At 40.4% G+C, this 19,283-nt stretch overlaps 1 protein-coding gene across 1 annotated transcript; it reads right to left on the reverse strand.

Moving 5' to 3' along the window:
• Positions 1–631: 631 nt before the first annotated feature.
• On the reverse strand, positions 632–10,936 carry POP4 (POP4 homolog, ribonuclease P/MRP subunit). Its single transcript, XM_070952934.1, has 7 exons — positions 10,860–10,936; positions 8,538–8,590; positions 7,528–7,751; positions 5,435–5,512; positions 3,516–3,577; positions 1,492–1,593; positions 632–1,271 (listed from the first exon to the last, which is right to left on the reverse strand). The coding sequence occupies exons 1-7, from the start codon at positions 10,864–10,866 to the stop codon at positions 1,135–1,137; spliced, it is 663 nt and encodes a 220-aa protein (XP_070809035.1). The 5' UTR covers positions 10,867–10,936; the 3' UTR covers positions 632–1,134.
• Between the last annotated feature and the right edge of the window lie 8,347 nt (positions 10,937–19,283).

The following is a 19,283-nucleotide window of genomic DNA, read 5'->3' on the forward strand; positions in this document are numbered from 1 at the left end:
TCTGTCTGTGTCTGTGTGTCTGTGTGTCTGTCTATCTATCATCTATCTATCTATCTATCTATCTATCTATCTATCTATCTATCTATCTATCTATCTATCTATCTATCTACCGGTTTCTATCTATCTATCTATCTATCTATCTATCTATCTATCTATCTATCTATCTACCAACCCTGTTTCCTCCAAAATAAGACATCCCCTGATAATAAGCCCAATTGGGCTTTTGTGCGCATGGCAATAAGACCAAGCGCTTATTTCAGAGTTCAAAAAAAATATAAGACAGGGTCTTATTTTGGGGGAAACATGGTATCTATCTATCTACCAGTATCTGTCTGTCTGTCTGTCTGTCTGTCTGTCTGTCTGTCTGTCTGTCTGTCTGTCTGTCTGTCTGTCTGTCTATCTATCTATCTATCTCTGTCTGTCTGTCTGTCTGTCTATCTCTATCTATCTATCTATCTATCTATCTATCTATCTATCTATCTATCTATCTATCTATCTATCTATCTATCTATCTAATCTATCCATCCATCCATCCATCCATCCATCCATCCATCCATCCATCCATCTCTATCATCTATCTAGATCAGTCTCAATGTAACGGGGACAATTGTGCAAAGAATGAGAATGCCATTTAATCCAACATAGTTAGATCAGCTGTTGTATGGTCTAACTGTTGTATGGTCTAACTAGAAACCAGACGCCACTGTGTAATGCTTACCACTGAAACCTGACCCAACTGTATAATGCTTACTATAAACCAGAAATAGCCAACTCTGCGCCCATTGCTGCTTTGGACATTTAAAAAAAAAAAATCAAAGATTTTTTCATTCCATAGTACAAACAAGAACATTTTCAATAACATAATGCAAAACCCGACATGGCATAAGCGTAGAATTAGAACTAGACTTGGAAATTGGAGAATTGCAGTCTCAAAAACTGCCAGTCTTTGCCAGCCAAAATCAACACAAGCAAGAACCCACTTTGGGTTCGTGAGGATACAGAGGCAATCATCTTTGCTCCTGCTGCTGTTGCTTCTTGTGCTCATTTTCTTCTTAGAAGAAAAAAGATTGTGGTGGACTCTCGGAAACCCTTGGAAACCAAAGTTTCCAATTTTGCAGACCAAAAGAAGCAAAATCACAGGTCCATGGTCCCTTGCCCCTTGAACTTTTTCGCAGAACGCTCACTCGCTCGGAACTGGATCCTGCTTCCGTAGATGTAAGACACAAACCCATCCATTTCAATGCTGAAGATGTTGTTCCGCTTTGGAATAACTGAAAGGAGTCCAGAAAATTAACCTTTTGGTTAAATGGTTTAACACAGGGCACAGGTCTTACAAGGAACGAACAGAGAAATTCTCTGTGCGTTGAATTATGGTGTGGGCATGCATGCGTGCGACCCCCCCCCACGCAACCCCCGCTTTTCGCTTTTGGCACGCAACGGCAAAAAGGTTAGCCATCACTGCTCTACACTGATCGAGTCAGGTTTGCCTACCTTTCAGCCTGTCTTCTTTTGTGACAATTTTGAACACGTACTTCGTTTCCTGGGCAACAATGCCCGTGATGCCAACGTAGGAAGGACATCTGGATTTGGTCACTGAAAGAAAGAAAAAAAAAAGAGAGAAGGTCCTAACATTCAAACTGGACCATCTGTTGAAAAGAGCTCCCTGTTGCAATTGCTGTAATGCACTGTAAGATTGTGCATATGTGCACGGGGGAAAAAAAAAATGGAAACCAGAATCACAGCTTTGAAAGGTGTCTTCTGTGTGGCTGGGTCCAAATTCCTGTTCAGCACAGAGACCCCTATTAAAGTAATTTCTATTAAGGTCAATGGGACTGCCTTTCCTTGAGGGTATCGGCTCCATGAGATCAGACAGAGAGGACACAATCCAGGTCACTCCCTTCAAATGCTAACTTGGGGTAGGGCACCTGTCAGGGTTCTGATGGATGCCCTACTTAAATCATGAGCTTTGAGCCAAGCTTCAGAAGAAATCCAGATATTAGGAGCTTCTTGTCCGCACGTTCCCAAGTGAAGCCAGCTCTGACCCCACGTAATTTACGCCCCAATCATGACCCTGTTTCCCCCCTCGCCCCCCAGGGTGTGTCATCAATCACATTCAGCAATGAAGCAATTTCATGGGTTGTAGAAATCACTCCCCTCCGGCCGCTGTGGGTAACCCTGGGAGACAGCCTTGAGAGATAAGTCTAGAATGTGCATCTCCAAACTCGACATTAAACTCTGAAATGTTATTTCTATTTTCCTCTTAGGTTTTCTTACTGCTCTTTTTTAAATTGTTTTAATTGTTTTAACCTGTAAAAATGAAGTGTTTTAATATTGTGTGTGACCAGCCATACGCTAAATAAAATAAATCATCTGTTTCCCATCCCCCCTTGCCTATGGCAACTCGAGAGCAGGCCAGGGATGCTTTGCGAGTTGACAGCACCTTTCTGTAGCGATCCCTGCTCTGGGGAACACTCTTCCCCTTGAAATCCAGTTAAATCCTTTTAGCTTTCTGGAAAGCCATTGAGAATTGGCATTTTCTCTGGGATAACAAGACTGCAGCCTGGAGAACTGCATAAAAGGAGGGATTGGATGCTGGGTTTTTCCTGGATTAGGGATGGTTTTATTTCTGTTGTTATTACTGCCATTAGTCCTTGAGGATTGTGCCTCCCCAGATGGGTGGCCGTATCAATCTTTTAAAATAAATAAAAATATATCAATCCTATGGCTAGCCAGCCACTATCCAATGAAAGAGAACCCATCGCTATTTCTTTTGGTAAAGGGATATATGACCAAATTGCTCGAGTGGTGCGGCGGCCTAGAGGTGGAACTCTCGCCTCACAATCAGGAGGCTGTCAGTTCGATCCTAGGTAGAGGCAGGTATTTCTCTCTCTGGGCACAATGAGAATATATCTGCTGAACAAAACTCCGCACTGGTGACAGGAAGGGCATCCGGCCAGTAAACTCTCAGCTCCATTCCGTTGCCCAGACTCCACCCTGCAAGGGATTATGGGGTCATTAAAAGAAGATGATATATGGCCAAATTGCGCTCACTGTTAGGAAGATTTTCCTGGCATTCAAGGGGACTCTCTCTTCCTGTAACTTAAGATGTTGGTTTCTGGGAATGCAGTAATGGAGAACAGGTTTCTCTGCAGCCTGGCACACCCTTTGAGATACCAGAAAACTAACTTTTGCCCCTTCAACCTTTCTCAAGGCTCAACATGACCTTTGTCCTCCTCACCCTTGTAAAACCTAACTTCTAAGGTACCCGCAAGATGTGTAATATTATCCCCAGTGTGGAGAAAAAAAATAAATAAACGGTAAGAACTTTTCACAGGGATCCTCAATGAAGTTGATATACAGGTCAGACAAAAAAACAACAACTTCTTCCTATGGTGTGCAAGTAAATTCAAACAAAATCTACTACGTAAAGTTAAGGGGAGGGAAATGTGATTTAAATTTTTTTGGGGGGTATAGTGTAAGTTTCAATTAAAAAAAAAAAAAAGGCAGAGGAATACCTGTCATGAGTGCTCCGTGGAAATCTGCTTTAAGCAACTTGCTTTGAATCATCTGTGGTTGTCTGCAAAACGCATGTAGAAATAGATGAAAAATTCTTCCAGAAAGTTAAACAAAAGGAAGGTAAGAGTGCAAGATGTAATTTTGGAGTTACGTTACACTGCTCACCGCAAACAATTACCGTATTTTTCGGAGTATAAGATGCTCCGCACCTACCTTTTTTGGGGAGGAAAACAAGAAAAAAAAAAATCTGCCTCCCAGCAATTGCCTCCTTGCAGCAAACAGCCAGTTTCAGTTTCAGTTTCAGTTTCAGCACAGCCTGATTAGCACAAGAAAAAAAAAATCTGTCTTTGCCTCCCAGCAATTTTCCCCCTTGCAGCAAATGGGACGTGAGGCAATGGGCAATGGCGATCCCTGCAGCCTGAAACAGCTGATGGTCAGGAGGCCGATCCAATCGACAATCAGGTGCTTGTGGTAATCAGGCTGTGCTGAAGCTGAAACGGGCTGTTTGCTGTTTGCTGCAAGGAGGCAAATTGCTGGGAGGCAGAGGCCAAAGGGTGGGGGCCGGTGAGGCTACATTCGGTGTATAAGATGCACCCAAATTTTCACCCTCTTTTGGGGGGGGGGGGGAAAGTGCGTCTTATAGTCCGAAAAATACGGTAAACAAGATGCAATTTTCACTTGAAAATACGGCAATGATCACAGTAGTGATTTAATACAGAGCATAAACCCAACCCAGTGACGAAATAAAACAAACTTCCAAAACTATTTGAGGTCAGATTCTAAATGAAGAGGTTCCAGATTTAAATATTCTTCTATATAATATAGTTATACACACAAACCTGTGATTCAGCTCTTCCCCATCAGCTGGGTTTTCATATAAAAGAAATCTGACTTAAGGACGCATTCACATAGACAAGGGTTTTTTAAAAAATGTGTATTGCAAAAAGCAAGGTTCCCACCAAGACGGCCTTCGCTCAAATACAGCCAGTTCTGTAGAGACTCCAGGAACACACGTGTGTGTGTGTGAATGTGTTTGTGTGTGTTTTTTAAAAAAAGATGTTCAATGGCCGTCTTTTTAAACTTTAAAAAAGTTTTAAAAGGGTTTAAAAACCTCGTTATAAACTTTTCCTTTCTCAAGCTCTGAAACGGAACAATTCTAGAATGCCATTTGGTCTTATTGAAAGGTGTTTTTTTTTTTCCCCACCAGAGAAGAGATCGCCAGCCTTCTGAGGGATGGCCTCCATCCCCACTAAATACGCAACCAGTTTGCAATGTAGGAAGTTAGCACCCACCCTCTCCTAGGAAAATGAAATATTCTAGGAAATATTAAAAAGGCAGAATATTATATTTCCCTGGATGAGAAATGGAGAAACATGTTTTTAGGCAGGAAGCAGACTCACTCTTAATAGCCCCATCTTCCTCAATAGCCCACAGAAGTTGTCCACACTTAAGAGATAAAGAGATAGCCAGGTCTATTCATAGGCAAATGCCCTCACCCAAGACCCAACAAAGGTAGCATTAGCCCTCTACCCACCTAGCAACAGAACTCACCACATGGCACCTGGGGAGATTACATCACCCAGCAAGGCTCAACCAAGCTTGGGACTCAAAAGACAACCTACAGACTTGCCCCTGCATGGCCCCATGGGAGTTTGACAACCAATCAGAATACAAGCTCAAGTTCAGGGCCCAACAGAGGGCATAAAACCAAGGCACTCTCAGCATCTCAGCCCTTTTTCTGCTCAGGAACTCAAGCCATGTGATCCTGTTCATCAATAAAACCTTCTTTCTAAGCAACTTCCATGACTCCAGTGTCTTTTTCCCTACTTGGAACTGAACCCAGAAGGATATTTTTTCCAACAACAACAACAACAACAACAACAAAAAAGAATGAATGAATGAAAAGAACTGAACTTACGCATCGGGTTTCAATCCGTTGCAGAGTTCTCTAATGTACTGTTTCCAAAGCTCATGCAATGGGATAAATATCTCGTATCTGCAAAATAAGCAAAAAAAAGCAAGGACCATATGTGACAATTGTCCAGCGCCTCTGTAAAGTATTTCATTGGAACGGAATTTGTTCCTGGTTTAACTAACAATAGCCCTTGACTTATAACCGAGTCACAATGGCACTGCAAAAAGTGACTTGTGACTGATCTTTGCACCTATGACTATTGTAGCATCCCACCAGCCCCATAATCAATGTTGCTAATGGTGGCTTTTAATTTTCCTTTTAAAATTTAGGCTGCTTGACATCTTAGACCAGGGGTCTGCAACCTTAAATACTCAAAGAGCCATTAGGACCTGTTTCCCACAGGAAAAAAAAACACCGGGAGCCACAAAACCCTTCCTCTCCTGACTATTTCTTGAGCGCCCACTAAACTAGCACATGTAGTTGAATTAAACGTTCTGTTTTCTTCTAAAACTTTTCTTTTCTTGGATTTATCCATGGTTGGCCTATCAGGAGTTGAAAAGCTCAATAAATTGCGTGCCGGCAGGTGTCGCACATTGGCGGTTGGGATGCATATTTTGCGTGACAGGGAGCCGCAGCAGAGGGGTGAAAGAGCCACATGCGGCTCCAGAGCTGCAGGTTGCTGACCCCTGCCTTAGACCTATTCTAACTCTATGGCAATTGAGCTACCGTGTTTCAGCGAAAATAAGATCCCGTCTTATATTTTTTTGAACCCTGAAATAAGCGCTTGCCCTTATTGCCATGCGCTCAAAAGCCCGATTGGGCTTATTATCAGGGGATGTCTTATTTTGGGGGAAACAGGGTAATTATCTGCTAATGTTGCTTCTGGACTCCTTTTCTTTTTCTATTAGACCTAACTTGCTCCCTGCAGTGTTGACTGTTGGGGGGAGGGGGGGCTCAATCCACAGCGATAGGCTTCCAGCTTCTTCTTCCTTTCTAAATTCAGCCAAGTGCAGGCCGTTAAACTACACTTCAAACCTCTTTAAATCTTTCAACAAAGCAAAAACAGTCACAGCTTTAAAAGAAGGCAGCTTAAGTAATAATTAAAAAAAAAAAATAACCTACTGCCCTCTTGTGGTGAACTACCATTCCAGAAAATAACCCCCAAAATGAGCCATCACAGATTAGGGGTTTACCAGAAAACAGCTATATATGGGGACGGTTTATAGCAGGGATTCCCCAAGAAAGGTGTGCCATATTTGGATACGAAGAGGTCAAAAGGGGTTTAAGAACCCGCAAAGGCCCATTCATGTACTTGGGGTGGTGGTGCACTTTTTTCACTCTCGCGACCTTGGGAGATAGGAGGAAAAGTGACAGGGAGGAAAACAGTTGGATAAGAGGCAGCTTACCCAACAGACTTGCCGAATGTATCTTGACTTTTTATGTACACTGAGAGCATACGCACCAAAGACAAATTCCTTGTGTGTCCAATCACACTTGGCCAATAAAGAATTCATTTTCTTTTTCTTCTTTTTCTTTTTCTTTCATTCTATCTTTCTATCTAATCTATCTATCGCTCTATCTACCTACTTACCTATCTTATCTCTCTCTCTCTCTCTCTCTCTCTCTAATCTATCGATTGATCGATCGCTATATCTCTCTATCTATCGCTATATCTATCTATCTATCTCTCTTTCTCTCGCTCCCTCTCTCTCCCTCTCTCTCTCTAATCTATCGATTGATCGATCGCTATATCTATCTATCTATCTATCTATCTATCTATCTATCTATCTATCTATCTACCCCTCTCTCTCTCTCTCTCTCTCTCTCTCTCTCTCTCTCTCTCTCTCTCTCTCTCTCGGATCCCTTCTGAGACATTTGCCATGCCTGTTTCTTTTCTGTGGGCTCAGCTGCTTCTTATCTGACCACTCTCCTGCCTGTAGCTCTTCTTCCTGTCTCCCAAGGTAACCACTTATCATTACAGCCGATCCCGGCTCTTGCAATCCCAGAGGGAATGAAATCACCCAAACAATCAAATCAATCAATCAATCATCAATCACTCCAACCGAATCGCAGGAGAGCCAGCTTGCCTTTCTCACCTCTGCTGTTCTGGAGCAATCTCAAAGAGACGCATTTCTCGCCTCTGTTTGGCCGATAACCCTTTCCTCCGTTTGACCTTCTGCCGGGTCCTCCTCGGTTGCGGGTGCTCAAGGACGACCACTTTGTGGTTTAAGTGTTTCTCAATGTCCTCCTCGCTCTTCCCGGGCATGCTGCGTTTCAGAAAGGCCTTAACAAAGGCCTCCGCCTTGTTGGATGCTTGTGGCTGAGAAAGAGAAAGGAAAGAAGCATCTTGAACAAAGCTCAAATTCTAATTTGGGGATTAGGTTATTCTTTACCCCCCACCCCATGGAAATATTTTATTTATTAGATTTGTTTAAGGCTGCTAACTCCAAGAAGACTCCAGGCGGTGAATAATAGGTCCAATATTATCATTTTTTTTCTATTAATGACCCTGTAAATCCTCTGCATCGGTGTGGAATGGGGGGGAGGGGAGAACTGAAGGGAGCTAGAGCATTTACTGGCCGGATGACCTTCCTGACGCCTATGCAGAGTTTAGAGAAGACAATAACTTATTGCATCCAGAGAGAGAAATATCTGCCGCTGCCTAGGATCGAACTCACAGCCTCTTGATTGTGAGACGAGAGCTCCACCAATAGGCCACCGTGTTGCTCAGGTCCCAATATTATCAATATTGAAACCATATTGATTGCCTGGACTCATTAGCAACCCTAATGATTAAAACTGAGCACGGGTTCCACAGCTACCCTAACCCGAGTCCACAGTAGAAATTACACACAGTTGTCCTTCACCATTGCATTTGCAGGACATTTTAGGTGAGGGAACGAGATGAGGACAAATAAACATTTTTTTACGTGCTTTCAAACTGTTAGATTGGCAGAAGCTGGGACAAGTAACGGGAGCTCACCCCTGTTACGTAGCACTAGGGATTCGAACCGCTGAACTGCCGACCTTTCGATCGACAAGCTCAGCGTCTTAACTATTGAGCCACCACGTCCCCTAATTAATAAATACCATAAGATAAAAATACCTGAATGTCCACGAGTTTTGCTGTTGACTCGGGCAGCTTCTTATATAACACTTCTGGAAAATAAAATATAGTGTTTACTTTAAAAACTTTAAAAACAAAGCAAAGTATATTGTTTCAGGGATATGTCCATCTTTTTCCAGGGGATGTTTGAAGTTATGAAACAACAGAGATCTAAACTATGTTGCTATAAAGACAGAACAATTAGGGAACATGAGTTTTTGCTCTTATGGTGTATGACATCCAACACGCTCAATCCAGGTTGTATTTGATGCCGGACTTTTCAAGATGAGGCACGCCTGCCAAAGCCAACTCAGAGTATGTATTTTGTTACAAGGCCTAAGCTGATTATTTTTGTACAAAGATGCTTCCTCCACACATTCATTTTTTGTTCCTGTAGGTTGCAACACAAATACTTCTTCAAAACAGGCTAAACAAACAAAAATGGCAACTTTATTGTTTGAGTTGAAAAGTTACTCCATAAAAAGTAACTTGTAAAATTGTAGCAAAAAAAAAAAAAATCAATTGGGAAAATGACTATTGGCCTAAGGCCTAAGCTGATTGTTTTTGTACAAAGATGCTTCCTGCCATACATTCATTTTTTGTTTCTGTAGGTTGCAACACAAATACTTCTTCAAAACAGGCTAAACAAACAAAAATGGCAACTTTATTGTTTGAGTTGAAAAGTTACTCCATAAAAAGTAACTTGTAAAATTGTAGCAAAAAAAAAAAAAAAAAATTCAATTGGGAAAATGACTACTGCTAATCTACTGCCTTCTCTCCAGGGGTAAAATCCAGCAGGTTCTGACAGGTTCTGGAGAACCGGTAGCGGAAATTTTGAGCAGTTCGGAGAACCGGCAAATATCACCTCTGGCTGGCCCCAGAGTGGGGTGGGAATGGAGATTTTGCAATATCCTTCCCCCAGGAGTGGGGAGGGAATGGGGATTTTGCAGTATCCTCCCCCTGCCATGGCCATCAAGCCATGCCCACCAAGCCACGCCCAAGGAACCGGTAGTAAAAGAATTTGGATTTCACCATTGCTTTCTCTTTTTACATTTAATACTCTTCTAGCAATATTCTAGCATCCAGGAGGTGATAATTTTATTCACAGTAATCTCCAATAGCCTCATCTATCCATCTTTCTTTCTTTCTTTCTTTCTTTCTTTCTTTCTTTCTTTCTTTCTTTCTTTCTTTCTTTCTTTTTCTTTCTTTCTTTCCTTTTTCTTTTCCTTCCTTTTCTTTTCTCTTTTCTTTCTCTTTCTCCCTCTCTTCTCTCTCTTTCTTTCTTTCTCTCTCTTTCTGACTTTTCATAGTTACGATCGTTGCAGCATCCCCATGAAAACTTGATCAAAATTCAGATGCTCGGCAACTGGTTCATACTTATGACCGTTGCTGTGTCCCAAGGACACGTGGTCCCCTTTTGCGACCTTTGGACAAGCAAAATCAATAGGGAAGCCAGATTCACTTAACAAAAAGGGTCACTAACTTATCAACTGCAACGATTCACTTTAGCAACTGTGGCAAGAAAAGTCACCAAAGGGGGCAAAACTCCCTTAACAACTGTCTGAACTCAACAACAAGAAATTTTGGGCTCCATTGGGGTCATAAATTGAGGATTACCTGTACAAAAACAGGACAAAAACGGTTTGCCACCTCTTTCTTCTGAGTAGCCCTGGCAGGGGTAAAATCCAAAATTTTTCCCAAAATTGTTCCGTGGGCGTGGCTTGGTGGGCGCGGCAGGGGAAGGATATTGTAAAATCTCCATTCCCACCCCACTCTCGGGGCGGGAATGGAGATTTTACTGGTGGTATTTGCTGGTTCTCCAAACTACTCAAAATTTCCGCTACCGGTTCTCCAGAACCTGCTGAGCCCTGGGCTTTCCAAGTGGTGCCCCATCCCCGTGCTAACAAGATCTGATTCTCCAGTCTCAGGTGGTGCCTTCTTCCAGACCAAACACGTGCCTGGAGATTCCCTAATCCTAATTCTCCCCTAATTTTCCCTTCCCACTTAATTAGCCCCTGGAAAGAATCTGGTTCCAAAAATTACATTTGCAAAGTCAGTTAAATCGGATTAAGACTGCTTAAATAAGGGGCAAAAAAACCCTCCCAAAAAATCCACCCAACCCAATCCTGGCTCAACCCTGTTAAAGGGATCATCTTTGCATCCCTTGCTAGAAACGAGGCTCCACTTCCCCAAAAAGGCGCCTCCTAAACCCAAACCGGAGTCACTTCGGATTAATTAATTAATTGGGATTAAGGGCTACCCTCTGCGCACGCCGGCACAGAAAGGAACAGGCCACGAATTTAGGCTCCCGCAAAGACTTACTCTCCATCTCCGTCAAAAATTTTATCCTAAAACGCGAAAAAAAAGCCGGAATCAGCCCCCGGCTGAAGAGCCTCTCCCTCGCCTGTCCGCTTCACGAAGTAAAATGAAAGGCGCATGCGTGGCCGCCGCTCTCCGATAGGCTTAGAGGGGAAGAGAGGCGGAGGCAAGAAAGCCGCCAATAAGAACGAAGTGCGGAGCGAGTGAAATTACACGGTACGTTGAGGTAGACAGTGGGACTTTCATGCTGGGCTCAGGGATTCTGGGAGTTGAAGTCCGCAAGTCATGAAGGGGCCAACGTTCCCCACCTCAGCTTTATCATAGAAGCCCTAAAGCAGTGTTTCTCAACCTTGGTAGCTTGAAGATGGGTGGACTTCAACTCCCAGAATCCCCCAGCCGGCTGGGGGATTCTGGGAGTTGAAGTCCACCCATCTTCAAGCTACCAAGGTTGAGAAACACTGCCCTAAAGGAATATTTCTTAACGTTGGCTAGCTGGGGAATTCTGGGAATTGAAGTCCAGGCGTCTTAAAAGTGGGCATGGTTGTCTGCAGCCCTGGTTTTTCGTGGCAGAGGCGACATTGCCTTTTAATCTTTGTTGTTTGTTATTAATCTAGGATTGTTTCCTAGTATGATTCGATTGCTTATTTGTACCCTGTGACTATCATTAAGTGTTGTACCTTATGATTCTTGATGAACTTATCTTTTCCTTTTATGTACACTGAGAGCACATGCACCAAAGACAAATTCCTTGTGTGTCCAATCACACTTGGCCAATAAAGAATTCTTTCTTTCTTTCTTTCTTTCTTTCTTTCTTTCTTTCTTTCTTTCTTTCTTTCTTTCTTTCTTTCTTTCTTTCTTTCTTTCTTCCTTCCTTCCTTCCTTCCTTCCTTCCTTCCTTCCTTTCTTTCTTTCTTTCTTTCTTTCTTTCTTTCTTTCTTTCTTTCCTTCTTTCTTTCTTTCTTTCTTTCTTCCTTCCTTCCATCCTTCCTTCCTTCCTTCCTTCCTTCCTTCCTTCCTTCCTTCCTTCCTTCCTTTCTTTCTTTCTTTCTTTCTTTCTTTCTTTCTTTCTTTCTTTCTTTCATCTATCTATCTATCTATCTATCTATCTATCTATCTATCTTTCTATCATCTACCTATCTTCTATCTATCATCTATCATCTATCATCTATCTTTATATCTATATCTATTCTCTATCATTTATCTATCATCTACAGTATATCATCTATCTATCTATCTATCTATCTATCTATCTATCTATCTATCTAACTATCTATATCTTCTATCGATCTATATCTATCTATCTATCTATCTATCTATCTATCTATCTATCTATCTATCTAACTATCTATATCTTCTATCGATCTATATCATCTATCTATCATCTATCATCTATCTATCTGTCATCTATATCATCTATCTGTCATCTATATCATCTATCTTTATCTCTTATCTCTATCTCTATCTTTATCTCTTATCTCTATCTCTATTTATCTTTATCTCTTCTATCTATCTATCTATCTATCTATCTATCTATCTATCTATCTATCTATCTATCTCTATCTATCTATCTATAAGCCTTGGGGGGTCTAAATTTTGGGCTCAATTGTGATGGTAAATTGAGGAATTACCTGTAGTTCATTTTTATCATTTTCAGCAAAGAGTCCATTAAAAGTTTCCCATTAAAGTACCTGTTGATTTATATTTAATCAAGGAAATTAGTTTGTCATTGTCAGATTCTGCACCTGAAGAGATTCCATCTGTCTTCTCCAGCCTTCCTAGAAAAGGGTACATTTTGTTCGATTGCTTCTACATCTAGAATGAAGTATTAGTTAATGTTCTCCAAACTCACCCATGGAAAAGACCAGGTTTTATTGTCATACGAGAGGCCAATCCATCCCTCTTCCCACAACCTCTTTAAATCTCTTTCAGAATTCTGTGCCACGTTTTGCTACTCACCACCACCCCAAAAATCTACTGTGATCTATTTATTCCCTTGCCTTTTAATTCGATCTAACCCCTTGAATGGCTGCCTCCGTTAAGAACAGCAGCATTTTTCATGAATGGAAAATCAAGATAAGTGAGATTGGTCTTTGGAGTCATATGAGTGCTCCTTTATTGGATTTATGTCATAATTTGTGAAGCATTTAAGGCATTAGCAGTCAAATCAGTATTGGCAATACCAGGCTGTAAATCCAATGATCCAGACTAAATTGGTGCCTGGGGGAAGCCAATCTCTTCCAGCAATTTCACATCTTCATTCTTTTCCAGATGAGGTAGAATTTATCATGGGATGAAGGATGCTTAAATGTCCTCTTGTCTTTCCCTGAGGATTATTCCACGCGAGAGGTGAAGCACAGTCAGAAATAAATGCGAGGTCTTTATTGTCACTCACACAAGCATCACGTATTGGATAGCGGTAGGCAAACCCATAACTTGTATCTGCCAAGAAAATCTCATTTGAACATTCTTGCTTTCTTGCCGGACGCAAGAGTAAAAAAAATACTGTGGGCCACGTCCTCGTAGTTTATTTTATTTTTATTTATTTATTTTTGGCAAGCATGTATAGTTGCCAGCTTCATTCCTAACTTCTCCATCCCATGAGTTGTTAAAAGAGGGAGTGCTAAAAACAGTTAGCTGATGTTGAGTTTTTTAAAAAATATAAATAAAAAGTTTTTTTATTTTTCAATTACAAAGATAAACATTCCATCTTTCCTTAAGCATTGTGCCATCTGGGTACAAGCATCTCTGCGCAACTTCTTCCATCATTTGCAACATCATTCACATACAGAGGATTTATTGAGTCTGTCATCTGCCCCTCTATAACTGTCTGGTTTGGCTCTGCAACCCAACAAGACAGACACAGACTTCAGAGGATAATTAGAACTGCAGAAAAAACCATGGCTACCAACCTGCCTTCCATTGAGGACCTGTATACTGCACGAGTCAAAAAGAGGGCTGAGAAAATATCTACAGACCCCTTGCATCCTGGACATAAATTGTTTCAACTTCTACCCTCAAAACGATGCTATAGGGCACTGCACACTAGAACAACTAGACACAAGGACAGTTTTTGCCCGAACGCCATCACTCTGCTAAACAAATAATTCCCTCAACACTGTCAAACTATTTACTAAGTCTGCACTACTATTAATCTTCTCATCGTTCCCACCACCCATCTCCTCCCACTTATGACTGTATGACTGTAATTTTGTTGCTGGTATCCTTACAATTTATATTGATATTGATTATTTCCTGATCGCTTATTTGTACCTTATGACTATCATTAAGTGTTATACCTTATAATTCTTGATGATCATATCTTTTATTTTATGTACATTGAGAGCGTATGCACCAAGACAAATTCCTTGTGTGTCCAATCACACTTGGCCAATAAAAAAATTCAATTCTATTCTATTTTTAGCCACTGAGCCACTGCATCCCCTTTACGTGGCCTAGGACCAGGCTATCTACTGAACCATCTTCCTTCCGTTACAGTCTCCTGTCTCACCAGGCCAGGCAAGGAAAATATGTTGCAGAGCCTGTCAATTAAAAAACTCCCACTGGAAGGAGTCCAGGAAGTGAGCCTTCTCTGCCATTGTTCCTACCATGTGGAATAGTCTCCCCTTGGAGGTGAGGCTGGAGCCAGTCTCCTGGCCTTCCGAAAAGGAGTTAAAAACCTGGATCTGTGGACTCGCGTGGGGAGCACAGAGGAACATCCAGCCGTGGGAGTGTCCTCCCTTCACCTTTTATTTTATTTATTTATTTTATTGAATTTGTATACCGCCCTAATCCCAAAGGACTCAGGGCGGTGAACAGCCATAGAATAAAACATTAAATAAAGAATTAAATAAAATTTAATTAATTTTAGCAGTGTTTTCATCACCATTGCCACTTTCTAATTTTTTTTTTCAACATTTATGTACTTTTTATATATTTTAATCCTTTGTTTTACGCTGCCCACAGTCCAGTAGTGGTTTTCACTTACCTTCGCTACCGGTTCAAAACTGTGAGCACGCGTGCGATGCTTCTGTGCATGTGCAGAGGGTCCGTGATGACATCCAGGTGAGTGGGCGGAGCCTCCCACTGCCGCCGCTGCTACCAGTTTGCCCGAACCGGGGCAAACTGGTAGAAACCCACCCCTGCCACAGTCCCTGTCTGAGGGAGAGGGGCACTTCAGAGATGCGAACAATAAATAAATAAAATAAAGCAAAATAAAATAGGAAAATAAAATAATGAAATAAATGAAATTAAATGAAATAAATAAATGAAATAAAATTAAATAAATGAATATATATTTTTTTTAATCTTGAATTCATGCAGAGTGTTCATGGTTGAAAGGGGGCCGGAATTGAGCTAGGCAAAGCCCAATGTTCTATCTCTAGTAATAAAATCAAGATTCCATTTATAACAAGATGGAAAGCAAAACAAAAACCAAAAACACACCACCCCATCTGTTACAAATACTGTATATAAAGCCTTCGTGGAAAAAAGAAAATTGATTTTGTGGAGTGGTTCTAAACTATTGATTTTTAATTGAGGGCTGAATATCAGTGTTTATGGCTACGTACATTGAATTTGTTATAGCAATGCAGGTAAGCGTGTCTACAAAAGCCACAAACGTTTTATTCCATGCAACATAAAGTCTACAAAAGGAGGCAGGGTTTTTGCCATTTTAAGGATGTCACTTTTCCACCTTCAGAATTGAAAATCGGACTAAAAAGGTGCGATATAGGCGTTTTGCCTCTTTTTCTGAAAACACTGTCCATATTTCTGTTTCTCATTTCTCATTTGTCTTTAAGCAAAGCCTGGCGCTCGTGGGTTTTAATTTGTAGTGCAACCATTGCGTTTTTGCACTAGAGGGCAGAGTGTGATAAGTTTTGGAAGTTGAACAAATAATTGGACACCGCCCAAACAGAAATGCATTGGTTATAGGTTACTTTAAAACTTCTGCAAAAATCCAGGAACCAAGGGTGGAGATGGGAGGGGAAGATATGATTTAAAGCACACGGAAGACAGAAGCTGATGCATTTCTAAGCGGTCTGATTGATAACAATTTGCTTTTAAAAAAAAAAAATCAGAACTCTAGTATCGTGTATTTCATAATTCATGACTTTCGGACCACATAGCAGAAATAATGGTCTTAAATTGTTTAGGATTTTCCGTTGAATTGAGGCTGGCTTATTTTTTTATTATATGTCTCTTCAAAAGAGGAAGAGTTAGGGAAGGGAAGGGAAGGGGAGCGAAGGGAAGGGAAGGAGATAAATGGATGAAGAAGGGAAGAGAAGGAGGTAAAGAAGCAAAGTAAGGGAAAAAAGAGAAATAATGAAGAAGGGACGGGAAAGATGCACATGGATGAAGAAGGGAAGGAAAAAAATATATCTAAAATGATAATAGGAATTCAACTCTACAAATTTCAAATGTCCTGAGTTTCAGTAAAGAACCTCAACTGTACAAATTATGCCTGATTGTAGTTACTAAGAAGCTCCTTAGGACTTCACCATAATCTACACTGAAAGAGCCACAACTACGAACCAGATTTAAAAAAGCATAGAAATAGTGTTAAAATATGTTCAAGAAAACCCTCCTATTTAGATATTCCTGCCATCAAATTGTACCAGAGTCGGTTAAGCTACCTTAGTGTATCTTGAACACCGAATGAGACAGTTTCCCACCTTCTTTTAATAAATCCTTTACCACCGTAATCCTCTAATCTGGTAATGATCCTAAAAGCTGTGTAAACTACTACAGACTCATCTGTCATGAATACAAACTCTCAAAGCAGTCCAGACAAAAGAGACTGCAGGCTGTAATCTTTATATCCTTATCTTTATATATCCACTTACAATCCATTGGATTTCAGATTTCTTCACGGACAAGGTTATTTTTCAGTATTCGAGCCTTCTTCAGACAGAATTTGGGTGGTCCTTACTATGCATCAAACTTCAAAGGAAGCTTGGAAATTCCCTAGGACTGGATGAGATTTCAGAATTTTAGTGCTGTTGTTTTCTTGAGATTCCAAGTGAGTTTGTTTTTTTAACGGTTGAGTAAGAACAAGCCTTGTTATAATGGAGTTATATTTTCACAAGGAAGGGCTTTGCTAGTTATTTAAATATTTTTGTATTTATAGAAGTATTGGCAGACAAAAAGGCAATTTGTGTGACTTTTTCTACAACATATATTTGAGGAGACATGATCGCTTGTCTTTGCACAGACACTGAAAAGTCTGATTTTCTGCATCAGACAAACCAAGCAATGTATTAGCCCTTCCTTCCTTCCTTCCTTCCTTCCTTCCTTCCTTCCTTCCTTCCTTCCTTCCTTCCTTCCTTCCTTCTCACTCTTTCACTCTCTTTCTCCTTCCCTCCCTCCTTTCTGTCTTTCTGTCTTTCTGTCTTTCTGTCTTTCTGTCTGTCTTTCTGTCTTTCTGTCTTTCTGTCTGTCTGTCTGTCTGTCTGTCTGTCTGTCTGTCTTATCAGTTTCATACGGCCATAAAACCAGTGGAACTCTGGGTGGCCACATAAATTTTATAAAATAAATATAGGAGATATACAGCATTTAGAGTGTATCCTTTTTTTGGGAAGTTCAAGTGATAGACATTGAAAATCTTTCCTAATCGTAACCTCAAAATAGTAATTCTGAGGAGTAGATTCAATTCTAGTTGAAAGAGTCTTCTTATTCTAAAGTCATCTAGTGTGATCGTCCCCAATTTCTCCAGGCCAAAGACGAATACTATTACTAACAAAGACAATAAGAATCGTACATCAAGCAATTTTCCTAACGATAATTGTAACATTTGATTTCTGGGCTGGGCTAAATTATTCACCAATTATTGGATGTCGATTTCTCTATTCTCCCTTGAATATTGCAAGTTCAAGAGCAGCAAAGCGATTTACTTAATCCCTAAAGTCTTTGGGTTGACCTTATAAATCATTCTAATTATTGAAGCTAAATAGGCTGTAGAAAGAGATCAGTTGAAATTATGGCATTTAATATTGCAATGCTGTATGTTCATTAAGGAAGTGAATTATATTAGCCAACTCTGAGGTTCAGTGCAGAGGAAGAAGAGAGCAATTTAATAGAATGCTTTTAGTAAGGAATTATATATATATAAATATATATATTTTTAACAAATCCAGATAAGGGCTTCTGTTGTGCAAACAATGGATGCTTTGGAATATATAAAACCAAAGAAAATATAAGAGTTTTGGAGTCTTATGTATATGTGCTTTTAAGTTTTGTTGGCTCTTGTATATGGCCCTCCAGATGTTGTTGAAGTTAACTCCCCTATGGCTACACATAACATGACTCTTTACTAAGAGTCTTTACTAACAATGGGAGTTATTGCTCTATAACATCTGGAGAGTGATTTATACCTACCCCCAATCTGGAAAGTTTAGTCTTAATAACTCCAAGAATGCCACCTCTACTCTTTCTTAGCCAAAAAGAAACTTGGTACAGCAAACTAGCTATTGTCCATTGAATGGCTATTAGGTTTCATAAATATGCACATATTCACTAATTAGCACTTGTAAATTTTGATAATAATCACAATTTCAGTTCTGAAAAGTTTAAATTAACACATCTGGAAGCTGTGTTTGCAACTTCATCTTAACATTTTCACAGGTGCTCTATTCTTTCCTGAGAATATATTAGAAATACGTTAATAAATTAGAAAACCACTAATAAATTCGAGGCCAGTTCAGAAAGGGTGGGATTAGTTCCAGTTCCATACAATATTTGGTTCAATGTATTTTTGTTCTGACATCGCTTAATTTCATAAATAAAAGGATCGGTATCAAAGACAGTTCCAGGACTTGACAGAGTCTAGGAAGAAGTCTTTGTAAACAAAGAGCCTTGGTAGTACAGGGGTTTAAGGCACCCTGTTATTAAGCTGGTTATTAAGACCAGCTGCCTGCAATTACTGCAGGGTTCGAATCTCGCCAAGGCTCAAGGTTGACTCAGCCTTCCATCCTTTCTAAGGTAGGTGAAATGAGGACCCAGTTTGTGGGGGCAATAAGCTGACTTTGTATAAATATACAAAAGGATGAAGGCTATTGCTGAGCACATTGTAAGCCGCCCTGAGTCTTCAGAGAAGGGCGGCATATAAATCAAATTAAATAAAAATAAATAAATAAATAAATAAAGTTATGCAAAACTTGTCGCAAAGGTGCTTTTCAAAAGGCAACTGGACTTACTTTCTTGCAAAAGAATATAAAAACTTTCATTCCTCATCATTCAGTCAGAACCAAAGAAGCTTCTTGGATAAGAAGTGGTTTAGTGCACCCTGTTATTAACACAGCTGCCTGCAATTTCTGCTGGTTCGAATCTCTCCAAGGCTCAAGGTTGACTCAGCCTTCCATCCTTTCTAAGGTAGGTGAAATGAGGACCCAGTTTGTGGGGGCAATAAGCTGACTTTGTATAAAATATACA

Source organism: Pituophis catenifer, unplaced genomic scaffold, assembly GCF_029215685.1.
Source record: "Pituophis catenifer annectens isolate HBS135680 unplaced genomic scaffold, rPitCat1.0.hap2 SCAF_13, whole genome shotgun sequence".
In the NCBI taxonomy this organism is placed as follows: Eukaryota; Metazoa; Chordata; class Lepidosauria; order Squamata; family Colubridae; genus Pituophis; species Pituophis catenifer.

What these genes read in the sequence shown, in the direction of transcription:
- POP4 (XM_070952934.1), bottom strand. An exon ending in AACGGATTGAAACCCGATGC is followed by an intron (nt 3,578 to 5,434) that starts GTAAGTTCAGTT and finishes TGCGTTTTGCAG; the next exon opens with ACAACCACAGATGATTCAAA. An exon ending in CCACGGAGCACTCATGACAG is followed by an intron (nt 1,594 to 3,515) that starts GTATTCCTCTGC and finishes TCTTTCTTTCAG; the next exon opens with TGACCAAATCCAGATGTCCT.